We start from the raw sequence: 21,626 nt of genomic DNA, 5'->3' as shown, positions 1-21,626 counted from the left end.
ACTGGGACATCCTGGATGTTGTTTCAATTCTACTTTACGTTCTTTTGTTCCTGTCAACCAAGCTTGTTTACTTTGCTTCGGAATTTGGAGAAGAAATTACAGCTGGAAAATATATGAAAGAGTTTTTAAACCTACAGATTCTTCTGACTTTAGAATCAGTTGTTATATTACCAAGAACAGATAAATGCAGATGTTGGACCATGTCAAAAATCTTGTCAAGAGAGTGGATTGTTTCACACAGAAACGAGATGTGGCTTCTGATTCTGGTGGCACATTTGTTCCAGAGAAATGTGAATTCAGGACATATGCCAACTAAAGCTGTGGACCCAGAAGCATTCATGAATGTTGTAAGTTGGGATTTTCCATATTTGGGGGGAAACAAAGTACCTTACATGTTATTGTTTGTCTCCGTGTATTATCTGCATTATATATTATATTTATATGTGGTGGTGATTTCTGTTAGTAGAACATAGTTGTAAATTAACATATTGTACTGGAAAGAACACTAAGTTGGGTGTGGGTAAACATGGGTTCATCTTCAACAATTTCAGTAAACTTAGGCAAATGACTTAATCCCTTTGAGCTTCAAACACAGTTTAACTTTTTCTTGAATTCTTAGGCTCATTCCAGGAGCGGTTAAATCATTGCAGTATCTTGGGTCAAGCTCAGACCCATGATTATTTCCACGTTGTCTGTGCTTTCTGTTCTTTTTCTACTTCTTCCAATATTAGAAAGATGTTAGACCTCCTTTCATACTCTCAGGACAGTCACTTCTAGTAACACCCTGTGCCACCCTAATCTATCTAATCCTGGTTTGAGCTGGTAACTCTGTGGTCTAGAAGTAAAAGGACCCCTATGAATGCTAGAGAGGTCCTCCTATGAGTAAATTTCATGAATGAAGTGAAATTTCTAGGTATCTCAGAGAACACTTTTTGGCTTACTTTCACATTCTTAGTTGAATTGTAACAATGTCCACCATATAGTTATATTTATCCCATAGCAGACATTGTGATGAAAGCTGTAGAGATACCGTTTGATTTTATCTCTCTCTTTTTTTTTTTTTTTGATCATCTCAATAGGTCAGAAAAAGCTTTTGATTTTATCTTCACTGCCCTATTCCATAGATAGGACCATACTCATTTTTCCAATCAAGGAACTGAGATTAAAGAGGTTAAACAACTCAAATCAGGCCACACCCCTGGTAGGTGGTAGATCTAGAATTTAAATCCGGAGTCTGCCAGAGCACAAAGCTTATAATTGTGACAACTATGCAATAAACCCTCCCAGGGAAGGAGAGGCTACCTCCAGCTGAGTGAGGTGACTGTGTGTAATGTTCATGCTCCATACATTTATCATAGATTTAACATGCTTTTATACAGATTTAAGACCTTGTTTACAGAAGCCTCCTTGAATGAATTCTAAAACTCTGACAGGCTATAGAAATATTCTGAATCTACATGAATGCCAAATATCAGGTTTCTTTTGACCATTCCAACTATTGACTGTCTTTTGATGGTTTGTCCAGATAGTTAGCAAATTGGTGTATATCCTTAAGGGCCGTTTCCATACAAATTCCTCTAGGTCGTTAAGTGAAGGGGATCTCTTTAGTTGTAGGTAGAGCCAATCTCCCTGGGCCTCACCCACTGGGCGTGGCCAGCACCTACACACTGTTTGGGCTTCAGGAGCTCTAAGACTAAAATCCAATGAATTGGACTCTGCTATTTAGCAGTCATACATGGAGAGGCAAAGTAAGATAGAAAATTCTTGTAATCTCTCATATAAATTAAATGAAGTAGAATAAAAAGTGCTTAGAGTCTGAATGGGTTTGACTCTGAGTACTAATATATATGGATAGAATTTATTCTGTATTTTGGTATACAACTGTCCTCATTCAGGTATTTTTCTAGCTAGTGTTAGTTGAGCACCTATTTGGCCCTGATACTGTGTTATGCACTGAGGTTACAGAGAGATCTAAGTGCCCTGACTTCATGGAGTTTACAATCCAGCAGAGAAGACAGACACTCAATTCCTAATCACTCAAAACTAATCACAAGAGAAGTGAAATCAAAGAAGAAAACATAAAATAGGGGGACTTAGGGAATTTAGGAAAGTTTTTCTGAAGAAAGGTTTCTTAACCTGAATTCTGAAAGGTGAATAGGAGTTACTTGAAAGGGAGGGTGGGGGTGATTTTTAATTATAGTAGTAGCTAATGCTCCTTGAGTCCCTACTATGTGCCAGCCAATCTTGTTAGTGTCATATGTGCGTTATCTTTTTACATTCTTTGCAATAATCCCAAGGAGTATAAACCACTGGTACACCTACTTTACAGACGAATAAACTGAGGAATAGGGACAAGTTAACTAAATTTCCTAAGATCACACAGTTAGTTTATGCATTAGTGTGAGAGCCAGGATTTAAAAACCCAAGCAGTGAGACCCCAGGGCCTTTCTCTTAACTATTATGCCCTTTTGTCTTGTATACTACCCTGGGCATTTAGCTTTCTCCTCTTTTGTTCCTTTAAAAGCAGCAGCTAATAGAAATAATTCCCTCCTTCTCTAAGTAACTACAGTAGGCAGAAACTGAGGATACTGAGGAGATCGCAGCAGCTTTATATATATATATATTATTTATTTATTTATTTATTTTTATCGTACGTGGGCCTCTCACTGTTGCGGCCTCTCCCGTTGCGGAGCACAGGCTCCGGACGCGCAGGCTCAGCGGCCATGGCTCACAGGCCCAGCCGCTCCTCGGCATGTGGGATCTTCCCGGACCGGGACACGAACTCGTGTTCCCTGCATTGGCAGGCGGGCTCTCAACCACTGCGCCACCAGGGAAGACCAGCAGCTTTATATTTTACAAAGAGTTTCTGTATGTAACAACTGTATGGAGTAGGGGTCCTTAACCAGGAGTCCATATATAGGAAACAGGAAATCTGAAACCACTGAAAGTATATAGTGTGTCCATGTGTATATCCATTTCTATATTCTCCTCAAATTCACTGAGGGATCCTTAACCTAAAAGTGTTAAGAACTACAGTCAACCCTCCGTATCCGTGAATGCGGAATTCGCCAATACGGAGGACCGACATACTACCCCATTTTATGTAAGGGACTTGACCATCCTCAGATGTTGGTATCTATGGGGTGTCTTGGAACCAATTCCTCACAGATACTGAGGAATGACTGTACTGCTCTTGAGTCTGTGGTTTTAGAGCTGAAAAGAACCTTAAGGAATACATGGACCAGGGGTTCTCATAAGCTGTCCTGTCCCACTGGCTGCACTGGAATTCCCTGATTCTTAACCCGAAGTGGGTCCAGGAATATTTATGTTTAAGTGTCCCAGATGTTTCTGACACACACCGAGGTTTTGGAATCAGTGTTCTTTTCCAGTGGTTCTCAAATATTAGAGTGCATCAGAATTTTCTAAGGAGCTTGTTAAGACACAAATTGCTGGACCCCAGCCCCAGAGTTCCCATTTCAATAGGTTTGAGTGGAGACTGACCATTTGCTATTGTTACCAAGTGCCCAAGTGATGCTATGCTCTTGGTCCAGAGCCCACATTAAGAACTACCCTTCTAGTTCAATCTCTACATTAAAGACAAAGAAAATGAGCACTGGAGAGGGTTTGCGAATTTTTTTTACAGTAACATAATTAGCTAGTGAAAAGCAAGGAATTTCTTGTCTATCTCTTCCAGCATCAAGGAATCTACTTTTTACCTTATAATCATTGAGAACATAACCATACAGAACTGAACTCAAAAAAAAATTGTGTTTTTTCCATAGAGTGAAATCATCCAACATAAAGGTTATCCCTGTGAGGAGTATGAAGTTGCAACAGAAGATGGGTATATCCTTTCTGTTAACAGGATTCCTCAGGGCCTAGTGCAACTTAAGAAGACAGGTATGGTTCACCCTATGTTACCCCAACATAGCAATCCTTCCTACATTAAACACCTCCTTGTGATTTGAGTGTGTAGAGGGAGCCTGGGCTCTTGGTACAGACTGGGCCCATTGTTCCAGCCAAAAGATGCCTTCAGCTACCTCACCGTCCCCATCACCACTGCCCTATCCCCAATTATTTCAAATAAACATAGTGTTTGCTTTTCAAAAAACACCTTCAAGAAAAGTTCATTTCTTGATCCCTTCTAGTATTTAATTCATTCCCCAAACCCCTCCAATATAGATATTCTAGAATATCCACTGATGATCTCTTCAGCAGGTGACGCCAACCCTTGCTCATGAAGAATGCAGACTCTGCCATGGCATCTGACGCCCACCCTAGCACACTCTATATTCCCCATCCAGACAGCCCTTTAAGTATTTAAGACATTGCCCAGCTTTTCACTAAAGTCTTTTAAAGAATTGGGCACTATGTGTACATTTAAAATTTTTGGTACGTGTTTCCATATAATCCTGTTTTTTCCCTGTATGGGATTTTTGGCTATTGTTGGCTTTTAAGAAATTCACCTTCATTACTATTAAAGTGTAATAGTACACTATTGCCCATCCTTCATCTCTATTTGGCTCTATTCCTTTTAATACTCTAGCTCTATGTTTATAGCAGCAACTACATTATCGGTCATGTGTACAGATAATGTAACTCTTTATTGCGTTCTTTCTGTATGCCAGGTACAGTGCTAAGTGCTTTATTTGTATTAGTCTCGTATAAGTTTCACAATAATCCTGAGAAACTGCCACTCACGGAAGTTAAGTAACTCGCCCAGAGAGTCTTTGCTAGTCCTTGCTAGTACGCTGCAAAACCTGCACTCAAATTAAGATTTGTCAGCCAGTGTAGCCCATGCTCTTACCTAGGACCAGAAAATGCTGGGTGAATGCTATTGGGCTTTGGTATAAAGAAGCTGCAGGGTTCTATTTTGTTCCAATTTATATTTGTGCAGCTTTTTGAAAACCAGCTATTTTTACACCAGCTGAACAGCCATGCCTTATCTATGTCCAGCATGCCCTTATCTCAGTGCCTTTGAACTTGCAGTTCTCCTTCTGCACCACTGTTTCATCAGATATCCACGCAGTTTGCCTTGGCCCCTCTTTCAGGCCTTCTCTTTCCCATTCTTCCTTTGACCACCCTATTCAAAATTGTAAGCCCTTGCCAGCTACTGAAATTTAGCCCCTAATCCTGCTTAATTTTCCTTATAGCACCACTGATATGATAGATATTTGCTTGTTTGTTTATTATCTGTCTCTCCCAACCAGAATGTAAACTCAGAAGGCACAGAAAATTTATCGATTTTGTTCAAGGCTATAAAAAGTACCTAAAAGAGTGCCAAGCACATGGCAGGTGCGAATAAATATATGTGGAATGAATGAATGAATTTTATATAAATACATGTATAGCCTGGAGACACAGAGAGAACTTTTTCACTAAGCTCCACAAATCGGAAGACTGTGGCAGTTCATAAGCTTAGGGGTCACCTGCAGTGCCTATTCATGGAAGGAGTTTTGTTTTCTCACGTCCTGTTTATTTAGACTGTTCACTCATTGCCCAGGCGATTGGAGTTCAAGGTATCAGCCTTTAAGGTCCAGTCGGTGCCGAATACTCCCCTCTAGTGTCTGATGTTGTTCTTGCAGCACCCGTTGGCCTCTTTAAGGAAGAAATCTCCCAGCCATGGAGGAAAAAAAGATTTCTAACCATCTCTTCAGAAAGAGGGCCAATGTTTTCTTTTTTTGTGACATCTTTGTCTGGTTTTGGTATCAGGGTGATGGTGGTCTCGTAGAATGAGTGTGGTACTGTTCCTCCCTGTGCAATATTTTGGAAGAGTTTGAGAAGGATGGGTGTTATCTCTTCTCTAAATGTTTGATAGAATTCGCCTGTGAAGCCATCTGGTCCTGGGCTTTTGTTTGTTGGAAGATTTTTAATCACAGTTTCAATTTCAATGCTGGTGATTGGTCTGTTTATATTTTCTATTTCTTCCTGGTTCAGTCTTGGAAGGTTGTGCTTTTCTAAGAATTTGTCCATTTCTTCCAGGTTGTCCATTTTAGTGGCATAGAGTTGATTGTAGTAATCTCTCATGATCCTTCGTATTTCTGCAGTGTCAGTTGTTACTTCTCCTTTTTCATTTCTAATTCTGTTGAGTTGAGTCTTTTCCCTTTTTTTCTTGATGAATCTGGCTAATGGTTTATCAATTTTGTTTATCTTCTCAAAGAACCAGATTTTAGTTTTATTGATCTTTGCTATCATTTCCTTCATTTCTTTTTCATTTATTTCTGATCTGATTTTTATTATTTCTTTTCTTCTGCTGACTTTGGGGGGGTTTTTTTGCTCTTCTTTCTCTAATTGCTTTAGGTATAAGGTTAGGTTGTTTACTTGAGATTTTTCTTGTTTCTTGTGGTAGGATTGTATTGCTATAAACTTCCCTTAGAACTGCTTTTGCTACATTCCATAGGTTTTGGGTCGTCGTGTTTCCATTGTCATCTGTTTCTAGGTATTTTTTGATTTCCTCTTTGATTTCTTCAGTGATCTCTTGGTTATTTAGTAGCATAATTTTTAGCCTCCATGTGTTTGTATTTTTTACAGTTTTTTTTCCTGTTATTGATAGCTACTGTCATGGCATTGTGGTTGGAAAAAATGCTTGATACAATTTGAATTTTCTTAAATTTACCAAGGCTTGATTTGTGACCCAAGATATGATCTATCCTGGAGAATGTTCCATGAGCACTTAAGAAGAAAGTGTATTCTGTCGTTTTTGGATGGAATGTACTATAAATATCAATTAAGTCCATCTTGTTTAATATGTCCTTTGAAGCTTGTGTTTCCTTATTTATTTTCATTTTGGATGATCTGTCCATTGGTGTAAGTGAGGTGTTAAAGTCTCCTACTATGATTGTGTTACTGTCGATTCCCCTTTTATGGCTATTAGCATTTGCCTTATGTATTGAGGTGCTCCTATGTTGGGTGCATAAATATTTACATTTGCTATATCCTCTTCTTGGATTGATCCCTTGATCATTATGTAGTGTCCTTCTTTGTCTCTTGTAATAGTCTTTATTTTAAAGTCCATTTCATCTGATATGGGAACTGCTACTCCAGCTTTCTACATGCCAATATCACTGATGAACATAGATGCAAAAATCCTCAACAAAATACTAGCAAACAGAATCCAACAGCACATTAAAAGGATCATACATCATGATCAAGTGGGGTTTCTCCCAGGAATGCAAGGATTCTTCAATATATGCAAATCAATCAATGTGATACACCATATTAACAAAGTGAAGGATAAAAACCATATATCATCTCAATAAATGCAGAAAAAGCTTTTGACAAAATTCAGTACCCATTTATGATAAAAACTCTCCAAAAGTAGGCGTAGAGGGAACTTACCTCAGCATAATAAAGGCCATATCTGACAAACCCACAGCCAACATCGTTCTCAGTGGTGAAAAACTGAAACACTTTCCACTAAGATCAGGAACAAGACATGGCTGCCCACTCTCACCACTGTTATTCAACATAGTTTTGGAAGTTTTAGCCACAGCAATCAGAGAATAAAAAGAAATAAAGGGAATCCAAATCAGAAAAGAAGAAGTAAAGCTGTCACTGTTTGCAGATGACATGATACTATACATAGAGAATCCTAAAGACTCTACCAGAAAACTACTAGACCTAATCAATGAATTTGGTAAAGTAGCAGGATACAAAATTAATGCAGAGGAATCTCTTGCATTCCTATACACTAACGATGAAAAAACTGAAAGAGAAATTAAGGAAACACTCCGATTTACTATTGCAACAAAAAAAATAAAATACCTACCTACTGAAGGAGACAAAAGACCTGTATGCAGAAAACTATAAGACACTGATGAAAGAAATTAAAGAAGATAGAAACAGATGGATAGATATACCATGTTCTTGGATTTGAAGAATCAACATTGTGAAAATGACTATACTACCCAAAGCAATCTACAGGTTCAACTCAATCCCTATCAAACTACCAATGGCATTTTTCACAGAACTAGAACAAAAAATTTCACAATTTGTATGGAAACACAAAAGACCACGAATAGCCAAAGCAATTGAGAAAGAAAAACAGAGCTGGAGGAATCAGGCTCCCTGACTTCAGACCATACTGCGAAGCTACAGTAATCAAGACAGTATGGTACTAGTACAAAAACAGAAATACAGATCAGTGGATCAAGATAGAAAGCCCAGAGAAAAACCCACATACATATGGTCACCTTATCTTTGATAAAGGAGGCAAGAATATACAATGGAGAAAAGGCAGCTGTTTCAATAAGTGGTGCTGGAAAAACTGGACAGCTACATGTAAAAGAATGAAATTAGAATACTCCCTAACACCATACACAAAAATAAACTCAAAATGGATTAAAGACCTAAATGTAAGGCCAGACACTATAAAACTCTTAGAGGAAAACATAGGCAGAACACTCTATGACATAAATCACAGCAAGATTCTTTTTGACCCACCTCCTAGAGAAATGGAAATACAGACAAAAATAAACAAATGGGACCTAATGAAACTTAAAAGCTTTTGCACAGCAAAGGAAACCATAAAGAAGAATAAAAGACAACCCCCAGAATGGGAGAAAATATTTTCAAAAAAAGCAACTGACAAAGGATTAATCTCCAAAATATACAAGCAGCTCATGCAGCTCCATATCAAAAAACAAACAACCCAATCCACAAATGGGCAGAAGACCTAAATAGACATTTCTCCAAAGAAGACATACGGATGGCCAAGAAATACATGAAAAGATGCTCAACATCACTAATCATTGGAGATATGCAAGTCAAAACTACAATGAAGTATCACCTCACACAGGTCAGAATGGCCATCATCAAAAAATCTACAAACAATAAATGCTGGAGAGGGTGTGGAGGAAAGGGAACCCTCTTGCACTGTTGGTGGGAATGTAAATTGGTACAGCCACTATGGAGAACAGTACGGAGGTTCCTTAAAAAACTAAAAATAGAACTACCATATGACCCAGAAATCCTACTACTGGGCATATACCCTGAGAAAACCATAATTCAGAAAGAGTCATGGGGCTTCCCTGGTGGTGCAGTGGTTGAGAGTCCGCCTGCCGATGCAGGGGACATGGGTTCATGCCCCGGTCTGGGAAGATCCCACATGCCACGGAGCAACTAAGCCCGTGAGCCATGGCTGCTGAGCCTGCACGTCTGGAGCCTGTGCTGCGCAACGGAAGAGGCCACAACAGTGAGAGGCCCGCGTACCACAAAAAAAAAAAAAAAAAAGAGTCATGTACCACAGTGTTCATTGCAGCACTATTTACAATAGCCAGGACATGGAAGCAACCTAAGTGTCCATCAACAGATGAATGGATAAAGAAGATGCTCACATACATACAATGGAATATTACTCAGCCATAAAAAGAAACGAACTTGAGTTTTATGTAGCGAGGTGGATGGACCTAGAGACTGTCATACAGAGTGAAGTAAGTCAGAAAGAGAAAAACAAATACCATATGCTAACACATATATATGGAATTTAAAAAAAAAGGTTCTAAAGAACCTAGGGGTGGGACAGGAATAAAGACACAGATGTAGAGAATGGACTTGAGGACACGGGAAAGGGCAAGTGTAAGCTGGCACGAAGTGAGAGAGTGGCATGGACATATATATACTACCAAATGTAAACTAGATAGCTAGTGGGAAGCAGCCACATAGCACAGGGAGATCAGCTCGGTGCTTTGTGACCACTTAGAGGGGTGGGATAGGGAGGGTTGGAGGAAGACGCAAGAGGGAGGGGATATGGGGATATATGTATATGTATAGCTGATTCACTCTGTTATATAGCAGGAACTAACACAACATTGTAAAGAAATTATACTCCAATAAAGATGTTAAAAAAAAAAGAGGGCCAGTGAAATTCATCCTGAAAACAATTGAAAGATGTCTATAAGCTTGTGACAAAAGACTTTTTAGGTACTTGCCTGGTGTCGCAGTGGTTAAGAATCCTCCTGCCAATGCAGGGGACATGGGTTTGAGCTCTGGTCCTGGAAGATCCCACATGCCGCGGAGCAACTAAGCCAATGCGCCACAACTACTGAGCCTGTGCTCTAGAGCCTGTGAGCCACAGCTACTGAGCCTGCGAGCCACAACTACTGAAGCCCTTGCGCCTAGAGCCCGTGCTCTGCAACAAGAGAAGCCACCGCAGTTTGAAGCCTGCACGTCACAACAAAGAGTAGTCCCAACTCGCCGCAACTAGAGAAAGCCCACATGCGGCAATGAAGACTCAACACAGCCAAAAACAAAATAAATAATTTTTTTAAAAAATAATACTTTTTAAACTTTTATTTTATCAGGTTGGCTTGTGGGTCCTTTTCACATGAGGGCCCGTAATCATCAAACCATTACATATATATACATATATATATATATATATATATATACACACACACACACACACACACACACATATGTATGTATACACTCAAACACATATATATGTATATATATGGTAATATTAACATATATACACATATATATGTATATATGTGGTAATATATATACACACACATATATATACACATATCTGTATATATATGGCAATATTAATAATTATATATAATATATGTTTGTTTATTATTAATATAGCAAATATATAATATATTAAATATATTTGTGTATATATGTATTTTTTTTATTTTTTTATATATGTATTTTTATAAGTGTGTGTATATGTGTGTATATTAACAGTATGTCAATAAGTATATATACTCTATAATACTATATAATATATATTAATTTTATATTGTATATTAATTTTATGTTAATAGAAATGTTATATAGTATATATTATTTATATTGTAACATTAATATATACACATATATTCATGTATAATTCTATAATATATAAATAATATATTAATATATAATAACATAATTTCTTTTTATTAATATATAGTAGCTATGATTATTATATATAATTATCTTAATCATTATATTATACTACCTCCTGGGGCACTTCCAATTTTCTCTGATCCCAGACATGTCTAGTAATAATAATAACTACACAAAAGCAACAATAGAGGCCAAACTTTATTGATTCTTTCTCTGTGCCAGGCATTGTGCCATCTGCTTTTTTTTTTTGAATTTTATTATTTTTTATACAGCAGGTTCTTATTACTTATCTATCTTATACATGTTAGTGTATATACATCAATCCCAATATCCCAATTCATCCCACCACCACCACCACCACTCCCACCCCCTCTTCCCCCCTTGGTGTCCATACGTTGTGCCATCTGCTTCTTGTGTATTATTTTATTTAATCATAACAAAAATACTATTTTTTTCACGAGGCAATCAAGGCACAGAAAGTTTAAGTAACTGGCCAAGATAATCAAGCTAACAAGCAGATGAATCAAGATTCGAACACAGGTTTGTCTAACTTGAAATCTTTCGCACCTTAAGGGATAACGAGAAAGGCGTAGAATATTTCACGCTGTTGAAATTCCCTTCTTTGTAGGTCCCAGGCCTGTGGTGTTACTGCAGCATGGCCTGCTTGGAGATGCCAGCAGCTGGATTTCCAACCTGCCCAACAACAGCCTGGGCTTCATTCTGGCGGATGCGGGTTTTGATGTGTGGCTAGGGAACAGCAGGGGAAACACCTGGTCTCGGAAACACAAGACCCTCTCCATAGACCAAGATGAGTTCTGGGCTTTCAGGTATATGAAAATCTTGAGAGTGGAGGTGGACGTGGATGGCTTTGGGAGAACTGGGTAAAGAATTATGGCTTCTGATAAAAAAAATGAAATTGAGCTATTTGTAGTGAGGTGGATAGACCTAGAGTCTGTCATACAGAGTGAAGTAAGTCAGAAGGAGAAAGACAAATATCGTATGCTAACACATATATATGGAATCTAAGAAAAAAAAAAGAATGTCGTGAAGAACCTAGGGGTAAGACGGGAATAAAGACACAGACCTACTAGAGCATGGACTTGAGGATATGGGGAGGGAGAAGTGTAAGCTGGGACGAAGTGAGAGAGTGGCACGGACATATATACACTACCAAACATAAAATAGATAGCTAGTGGGAAGTAGCCGCATAGCACAGGGAGATCAGCTCGATGCTTTGTGACCACCTAGAGGGGTGGGATAGGGAGGTGGGAGGGAGGAAGATGCAAGAGGGAGGGGATATGGGGACATATGTATATGTATAACTGATTCACTTTGTTATAAAGCAGAAACTAACACACCATTGTAAAGCAATTAGACCCCAATAAAGATGTTAAAAAAAAAAAGAATTATGGCTTCTGGTATGTAGATAATTTACTTTGGTTGGCTCATCAGTGTCCCAACATAATATCTCCCAATTGGCTTAACTGACTAGTGATTCTTTGGATTATGTAAATTGGGTTCCCCAAGTAGAAGGCTAGTCTGGTGAATGGGATGAGAATAGTGGTTGGTGTTAGGTGATTGAGACTGGAATGGGAGAAGTGTAGGTTCCTTTCCTTTCAGATGAATATCCTGGGACTAACTCTTCCTTGAGTGATGACAAGGAAAGGACTAGTACCCCCAGAAGGAGACGAGGCCAGGCAGTATTAAAAATATACGAGGAACTAATAAGCCTTAGGGACCATCAATTTGATTAACACATCTCTCACACTCTTACAAAAGTTTTTTAGTGTTTTTATTTAAATTACCTATTGATATTCAACTTTCTCTTTATCCATTTCACCAGAGAAAGGCCCCTGCAGCATCTTTAATACTTTTCATATAAAGAATCTGAATGGCCCTGTGCTGTTCTGCTAATAGAATAAGAGGACACCTCCACCAGCGGGTGGAGCTTATGCTCACTAAATGTTCATTAAGATGGTTATTTCTCTATGATAATATCTAGAGAAAACAGCAGTTTGCTAACAGCCTGTGACCCCAGAGGCACCCATGCGTCACAGGTTTGAAACAAGTCCATTCTGAGTCTTGTAAGGGGCACAGTAACAAGCTGATGGGGTCAACAATTCAAGGCATTGTTTGTAAACCATGGGGGCTGCTTTTGTTTGTTCTGATTATAATTTTTCATATAACTTTGTCTTTTCCCCTTGTAGTTATGATGAGATGGCTAGGTTTGACCTTCCTGCAGTCACAGACTTTATTTTGCAGAAAACGGGCCAGGAAAATATCTATTATGTCGGCTATTCACAGGGTACCACCATGGGTAGGTTCCAAAAAAATCAGGTTTGTATACTCAGAAGAAACGTGAGCAAATGGCGCACAGCCAAGCCTGGGATCAGGCGTCGCACGCCTCTCTCTGATCTGGCCTTATCCGGAGATATACCCCTTCAGGGTCACGGGATTCTAGCTTCTCTCTGCCCACCCTTCTCCACAACCTGCAAATATCAGCTTAAACAGAGAGTATACAGGCTCTTTTGAAATAGACACATAGTATTTCAAATATAGTGGGCATGCCCTGGCTGCATATGATAGCCTTTTCCTCCCAATGGCTCCAAAGAGATTGTCCCTTTGTAATTGGGAGAATTAGTCTCTATTTTACAGGTATAGAAGCCTATACCTTGACTTAACCAGTGTCCCATACCTAGTCTATGGCAGAAATAAGAGTTGGAATCCAGTTCATTAGACAACTTGTCCACTAGATTATGTTCCAATTTGGGTTCCGGAAAAGTTAGAGATCCAGGAAAACAAGCAAAACTCTGCTATCTCAACACCCATTATGTTACAGAACGTGCTTCTTATCAATAAACAAGACTATTTCTTTAACTCTCGATTTCTCTCACTGTAAAGATTTATTAAAAATACCCCCAAGGGGCTTCCCTGGTGGCGCAGTGGTTGAGAGTCCGCCTGCCGATGCAGGGGACACTGGTTCATGCCCCGGTCCAGAAGGATCCCACGTGCCGCGGAGCGGCTGGGCCCATGAGCCATGGCCGCTGAGCCTGCGCGTCCGGAGCCTGTGCTCTCACAACAGTGAGAGGCCCGCGTACCGCAAAAAAAAAAAAAAAAAAAAAAAAAAAATACCCCCAAGAATCTGAGAATTAAACAAGAACCATGAAAGACTCCTGCAAAGTGTCTAACATATAGTTACCTCTCAAAGTCCATGTTATTGGACTGACTAATTTAATTTAATAATTCACTGAGAACCTAGTACTGGGCAACAAGTATCTAAATGTCAGAGGGAACACAGAGCATTTGTTGCTGCTGTTGCTTTTCCATGTCAAGGAGCTTAGAGTTTCAAAGGAGAGTTAAAACACAGTCACACGTAATTGCTGAAATATCTTGATAAAAGTAAAATAAGCACTTTATTAGTTCTAGGATATTCAACATCCATGCTGACATGTTTCTCTTTTGCAGGCTTTATTGCATTTTCCACCATGCCAGAGCTGGCTCAGAAAATAAGAATGTATTTTGCTTTAGCACCCATAGCTACTGTTAAACATGCAAAAAGCCCTGGGGCCAAATTTTTGTTGCTGCCAGATGTGATGATCAAGGTGTGTGACTCCTCAGAAAATTCCTTGTCTATGCACAAGAGTTTTCCAACCCATTTGCTAGGACATACACTTTTACGTTAGAGACACTTCTTTTGACTGTAATGTAATGACTATTCCATTTCATATTTTTACAGGGATTGTTTGGTAAAAAAGAATTTCTCTACCAGACCAGATTTCTCAGACTGTTTGTTATTTACCTTTGCGGCCAGGTGATTATTGATCAGATCTGTAGCAACATCATGTTACTCCTGGGAGGATTTAACACGAACAACATGAACATGGTAAGTGAGAGCCTAGTGAATTCTCACTGTCCCAAAGCAAAGTGAGGAGTTATTAGTCTCACTCCTTGAGGGTGAGCTAATGCCAGGGAAGACTTAGAGAAACGATACTCCAAGAAACTCCGTTTTCTTCAAATCGTAATAATATGTGGAAAACGCTTCAACATGGTCTGAGTCAAGGTTAACACAAGGGCATGACTACACATTAACTTCATAGATTAAAGATCGAAGAGGTCTGAAAGCAGCTTTACTACAGTGAATCAACAGATGCAAAAAAATATGATTAGAACCCAGAAGTCAAAAGAGAAAACTGCCATGCGTCACCTACTTCTTCTTTCTACTCGGGTGCTTCCAGCTTGTAGCTTAAGTCCTGTGATAGGCTGTCTGGGAGTTTCGGTTTGACTAAGGCATAGCTACAACTTGATGAGTGTGACAGTGGGTTCCCCAGGAAGCATACTGTGAGATGGAGATTCATGTGCAGAATGATTTGGGGTTAGGTCCTTGGGATAACATCTAGAGAAGGGAAGGAAACGGGATTTGGTGGATAAAAAAAAGTCCAGCTGTGATGCAGTCCCAGTGGGAATCTCAGTTGATCCTCTAGGGACCTGTGAAAATGGGATGACCTTTCAGAATTGTCCCAAGTTAGCATCAGAGGGCTGGGTCTTTATACCCCAATATCAACTAGTCATTTAATGCAGACAACACCAGTAATCGGGAGATACTGGGCAGAGCAGCTCTCTGCAGAGGGAGGAATACCCCCAAGGACACCAGACAGCGAGCGAGCTATCTGCCAACAGCTGGAGGAGCATGTTTTTAATTCCTGAGGATTTTTTTCTCTTTAATTAATGATACGAATAATAGCTACCTTTTGATAAGCATTTTATTATATGCCAGGCTGTTAGTCCCCATAACAACCCTATGACACAGGTATTATCAATATTCCCACTTTATAGATTAGACTTAGTGGATTAAGTAATGTTCCCAATTTCACCTAACAGTTATATAGCAGAGGTGAGATTTGAATACAGGCCCAGCTCCTGAGCCTTCATCTTTAATTACTCTAAGGAAGTTTTTTAAAAGACGAAGTCAAGGTATCTAATGAGAAGCTTTTCTCTGATGAAGAATATAGGATACATTTAGTGACATTTTTTTTACTTATGTGCATGTGTATATTCCTGTTTCATAGATAACTGCTGATACTTTAATGATGTTCCCATTTCTTAGTCTGATAACCTGTAGATTTGGTCTTGACAAGGTGCACATCTTGTGAGTTTTTCCACGTCCCACAAACTACTCATGCTTTATTACAGAGCCGAGCAAATGTATATGTCGCTCACACACCTGCTGGAACATCTGTGCAAAATATCCTGCACTGGAGCCAGGTAAGGATGCTGAATTTGTGGTCTTTGTTAAGGGTCTTTGTGCAGTTTGCCTGGAATAGTTAGGGGAGGCCCTTTGGACAGCCCAGGGGTTATTTCACATTTATTCCAAGATGACTTGTGATTCTGTCAACACTTTTCCAACTGTGAGCTTGATCTAGAACACTGAAACTTTTCAGGATATGGGAGGAAAGGATTGGCCCTAGGACATCTCTAGTGGACCTTAAAAGTGTGAATTCAGATGGTTCAAGTGAGACCTTTCTCAGTCTTTAGCCATCTCAAAGATGAGGCTGGAGATCAGTTTCCACATTCTCCTTTCGGCTCTTCCAGCAAGACAGTGTGGCCAAGTGGTCATAAAAATGCAAATGTGGACCTAATTACCCAAGGAGATTTTCACAGGAGTCCTTTGTGCCGCAGATTTCACCTGAGGTCACAGGAGAGAATGTCCTGATTACCAGTCACAGGAACTGTCTCTAGGCACTGTGTGGTGGGTTCCTTCAGAATTAGTTCAAGGACAACGTGACTGCTAATTATTCTTTCACATGTGATGAAGCACTGAACCTAATATTGCTCATTATAGATGATACTATAGAGTGACCCCAATTGGCTGTGGAAATAAGAATGTACATAGGACAGAGAGCTAAGCATCACTAACCTTAGATTCTCGCCTACTAAAACTACAACTTTGTTTAAAAAAAAGTGGGAGACTTTTAACTTGAGCAAAAAGTTTTCATAGTGATGATGACACCTATGAATCATAAATATTGGTCCTATCTGTTTTTCTAACAACTTAGAACCTAGTCAAATTTTTCTTGAAATGTCATTGTTATGTTTTAGTACATGTGTGAAAGAGAGAGAAAGAGACAGAGAGAGAGGGAGAGAGAGAGAGAGAGACACACACAGAGAGAGAGAGAGAGAGAGAGAGATTTTATAATCAAAACCAAACAAGAATTCTACACTGGATTAAATGTTGGTCATCTTCTCCCAGAATCACCACGTTGCACAACTCTCGGGGTTGCTCTCCCATTGTAGCCTACAGAGTTGTGCAGGATATCCCCCTACATAGACTACAATGGGGATACACTTTTTGGAGTTGTATAATATGGTGGTCAAGTATTTCTATAGTACATTTTTCTCCCTGAAAGGACCTTATTCTTGCCTTTACACTCTCCCGAAGATTATCCTAAAGTTGAACCGTAGAGCAGCCTCAGCCTTTGTTCTCTGCTTCCCTCACAATTGCAGACTTGGTAGCACATTTTCACCCCTCCTCCCACCGTTATCCCGTGACACATTTGAATGTCATGTAAATTTTTGTTTCCTTTTAGGCAGTGAATTCTGGGGAACTTCAGGCATTTGACTGGGGCAGTGAGACCAAGAATCTGGAAAAAGGAAATCAGGTAACGAAAGCAAATACCATCTGCTGAAAATATATCCTTTTGAAATGTGTGAGAGGGAAGTTATACTGGCCGTTTATTCTAGAAATAGCAGTAAAATACAAGAATTCAAGTAGAATGGAATACTACTCAGGCATAAAAAAGAATGAAATAATGCCATTTGCAGCAACATGGATGGACAATAGAGATCATCATACTAAGTGAAGTACGTCAGAAAGAGAAAGACAAACACCATATGACATCACTTATATGTGGAATCTAAAATATGACACAAATGAACTTATCTATGAAACAGACTCACAGACATAGAGAACAGACTTGTAGTTGCCAAGTGGGGAAGGGGATGGGGGAGGGATAGATTGGGAGTTTGGGATTAGCAGATGCAAACTATTATATATAGCATGGATAAACAACAATGTGTCCTACTATACAGCACAGGGAATACAATGGAAAAGAATATGAAAAAGAAAGAATTCAAGTAAAAAGTAATTAGTTCTGGTTCAACTTCATTTGAAAATGGAAAAGTTCAAAGCTTAGCCAAGAGACTTTTTCTTTTTTTGGCTGTGTTGGGTCTTTGTTGCTCTTCGAGGGCTTTCTCTCATTGAGATGAGCAGGGGCTACTCTTTGTTGCGGTGCGTGGGCTTCTCACCGCTGTGGCTTCTCTTGTTGCGGATCACAGGCTCTAGGTGCACAGGCTCAGTAGTTGTGGTGGGCAGGCTCAGTAGTTGTAGGCTGCTTTGATTCTTCAGGGCTCAATCTCTTTCCCTTTAAAATAAAAATTACTGGACTAGATTACATGTAAGAGTTCTCCCTGGTCACACTTTTAATGAATCTGTAATTTGCAAGTGAAAAATATAAAACAATATTACCCAAGAAAATCTATGTGTGTAATCAATGTTGTGGAATAAAATTTAAAACAAAAGTTATGGAGAATTAGAAATGAGTATTAAACTTTTCTAAGCATAAAACCTTCACTGAAGATTATTGGTTAGCTTGTATGAGAATGTAAGCAAATATTGACTACACACATAAAGCTGGAGGGAGCAGAAAACACACACAGGCTAATCTTTGAGAGTCTCATATCACACTTAACATCCACTTCTGTAGATGTACTTCTGTATATCTAGATATAAAAGTCTCGGAAATTGGACAGACCACTGTCGTGCCTCTGAATAGCAAACCCTCAATCACAGGTACCAGCTACATTTTTAAGATCCTTCTTCATTGTTTCCTAAAATATATCTTTAGAGAAAGCATCCTAGTTCCAAGATAAGATTTAATTTATTAACATTTAAGGTCATGAGTTAGAGAGAAAGTGACTTGTGCAGAGCAGGTGTCAGAAAATGGTCATGGAAAGAAAGAGAAAACACACATGCAAAAATGTGTCATAGACTCACAGAGCCTTAGAGCTACACCTGACATTCAGTTCAGTCTTTTCATCTGTTAGATGAGAAAAACATATTACAGGCTCCATCGAATATTCCAACCTTTCGTATCTAAGTTACTCTACTCTGACCACCAAATTCCAGTATATGTATGTGGAGGGGAGTTTCTCCACATGAACAAGCAATTCTCCAACACCAGGTGGGTGACTTAGAGTTTAACTCAATTCTGACACTGTCTACCCAGAGATAACATCAGATCCCACAGGTTGAGGGCTCGGACCCACAAGACTATCCTCCAGTTCGGATGCCAATCGCAAGCCCAGGCTGTCACCTGTGTGTCTGACCCACTGGCTATAATTCAGAGGTTCCCATGACCCCCTTCTCAGGCTGAGGTTTGATTAATTTGCTAGATTGGCCCAGAGAAACACTTTACTTACTAGATTATTGGTTTATTATAAAAGGATATAACTCAGGATCAGCCAGATAAAAGAGACGCACTGAGCAAGGGAAGGGGAGCAGAGCTTCCACGTCTTCTCCATGGGGCCACTCTCCCCACATGTGCACGTGTTCACCAACCTGGAGGCTCTGAACCCTGTCCTTCTGGGGTTTTGTGGAGGCTTCCTTAGAGAGGTCCAACTGGTTAAATCATTGGCCACTGGCGATTGAACTCAATCTCCAGCCCATCTCCCCTCTCCAGAGGTCATGAATGGGACTGAAATTTCCAACTCTCTAATCACTTGCTTGGCTCCACTTCTGGAGCTCAGCCCCCATCTTGTTCAAAAAATCACCTCATTAACGTCACAAAACACACCTTTATGGCTCCTGTCACTTAGGAAACTCCGAGGGTTATTAGGAGCTCTGTACCACAAATGTGGATGAAGACCACATACATATGTCTTATTATAACTCACAGTATCAGATGCTATAACTTCAAATTCTTAAAAGCCACAAAGAGAAACAAGGACTGCCGGGATTGGAACCCCGGCTTCCAGGTGGATTTTCTGAGTGAGAAGTGGACCTTGACATGTCTGTTGAAAGCTCTGAGTGTTGGTTAACCTCCAGGGCTCTCAGTCAGCCAGCTTGATCTAGCAGATCTGTTTGAATAAGGGAAGTTCTCAAGAATTAGGAATCCTAGATAACCTTCTTTGGGTGATGTGGGACTGGACTCCGAATCTAATTTTTATCTCCTCTTGATCCAACTCCCTGAGTTCCAGTGCCATGGACTTCCCCATGTTTCTGGAGACACAGCCAAGCTGGGTGTGCCCCAAGGGCTTTCTGTTAGGACAGAAAACCCCTGTGAACACCCAAGTCCTTTTCAGTAGGTTCCATCCTCTTGCCTTTCTCTGTAGAGTATCTCCAAATCTGGCCTCATGAAACTTTGTGAAATTATCTTTGAAAAAGATAGGAGCGTTAACTTTTAAAAGGCACTTTGTGTGTTAAATATTTATTAATAGGAAGGAAAAGAATTGAACATGTAATGCCTAAAGTGCTAGGCAATTGAGATGTTTTCTCATTTCATCTAGTAAATTATTTCAGATATCATCCCCATTTCGCAGATGAAGAAACTGAGGTTCAGTGAGACTAAGTCAATTTTTTTCCTTCAAGCAGAGGTTGGAGCAGAAACTCTTAATGCAGTTCTATATGGCTTTAGTGCCCATGCACCTTTCATTACAACACAAGGCATATTTACTGTGTTTATTAGAAAAGTAAATTATGAGTCTGGAAGTCCAAATGTTATCTACAGTTAAAAACTATTCCTTTATTCTAGACAGCTCCTGCAAGGTACAAAGTTAGAGACATGACGGTCCCTACAGCAATGTGGACTGGGGGTCAGGACTGGCTTTCAAATCCAGAAGACGTGAGAATACTGCTCTCCGAGGCGACCAACATCATCTACCATAAGAACATTCCTGAATGGGCTCACGTGGATTTCATCTGGGGTCTGGATGCTCCTCACCGTATGTACAATGAAATAATACGTCTGATGAAGCAGGAAGAGACAAGTATTTCCTAGGGAGCTGTCAGTGTCAGCTTGTGAAGCATCTGATAATGACAAGTCTTAGGAAAAACCTCATGAAAGATGGGGCCGGCGTACATGAATGGAGGACTTTAAAGATTTCCAGCATTGGAAACCTACCATATTAGTAGAAGGGAAGGCAGAAATACAGTATACATTCCTTTAGATTTTCTACATTTGGCACTAAAACTGGCATTTAATTTTTTCAGTTAATTAAATGACTCATTGGGTGAACATACTTTTCATGTGCTATTGTGTGCTCTGCCATCTTGAAGGGTAGGTTTTACCTGACAGCTAGAAATTATCTAGACATTCTTTATGTCATTCAGGTAAATGTCCTTAAAACATTTATTTTTTTGTCTACGAGCCACATTTTTGGAACAATAAAATAAAATGACAAATTGGGGTCACAGATCTTAAATCTCTGGATTGTTGTTGAATTTGACAAAATAAGCTAGATGTTTTCACCTTATTGCTACAGATACATAACACTACCTCAGGAAGCCAAGCTGCTTTAGCCAAAAGAGAAAAAGAAGGGACTTCCCTGGCAGTGCCGTGGTTAAGATTTCGCCTTCCAATGCCGCGGGTGCGGGTTCATTCCCTGGCCGGGGAGCTAAGATCCCACATGTCTCGCAGCCAAGAAACTGAAACATTAATCAGAAGCAGTATTGTAACAAATTCAATAAAGACTTTAAAAATGGTCCACATCAAAAAAAAAATCTTTAAAAGAAA

The 21,626-nt window shown here is 39.5% G+C and overlaps 1 protein-coding gene across 5 annotated transcripts; it reads left to right on the top strand.

Annotated features, from left to right (window-relative positions):
• Nucleotides 1-37: 37 nt before the first annotated feature.
• LIPM (lipase family member M) lies at nt 38-21,308 on the top strand. Of its 5 annotated transcripts, none has more exons than XM_033841778.2 (9): nt 38-347; nt 3,783-3,900; nt 11,468-11,666; nt 13,047-13,156; nt 14,305-14,441; nt 14,651-14,722; nt 16,030-16,101; nt 17,424-17,495; nt 20,646-21,308. In XM_033841778.2, the coding sequence occupies exons 1-9, from the start codon at nt 114-116 to the stop codon at nt 20,889-20,891; spliced, it is 1,260 nt and encodes a 419-aa protein (XP_033697669.1). In that variant the 5' UTR covers nt 38-113; the 3' UTR covers nt 20,892-21,308. The 5 variants fall into 5 exon arrangements, with proteins under 5 accessions (XP_033697669.1, XP_033697670.1, XP_033697668.1 ...); XM_033841779.2 differs by having other exon boundaries at nt 14,576-14,722; nt 20,650-20,819; XM_033841777.2 differs by having other exon boundaries at nt 41-347; nt 14,576-14,722.
• Nucleotides 21,309-21,626: the final 318 nt, after the last annotated feature.

This window comes from Tursiops truncatus, chromosome 16 (genome assembly GCF_011762595.2).
Source record: "Tursiops truncatus isolate mTurTru1 chromosome 16, mTurTru1.mat.Y, whole genome shotgun sequence".
Classification (NCBI taxonomy): domain Eukaryota; kingdom Metazoa; phylum Chordata; class Mammalia; order Artiodactyla; family Delphinidae; genus Tursiops; species Tursiops truncatus.
The sequence above is the reverse complement of the archived record's forward strand: the minus strand, read 5'-3'. Positions and strand labels throughout refer to the sequence as shown.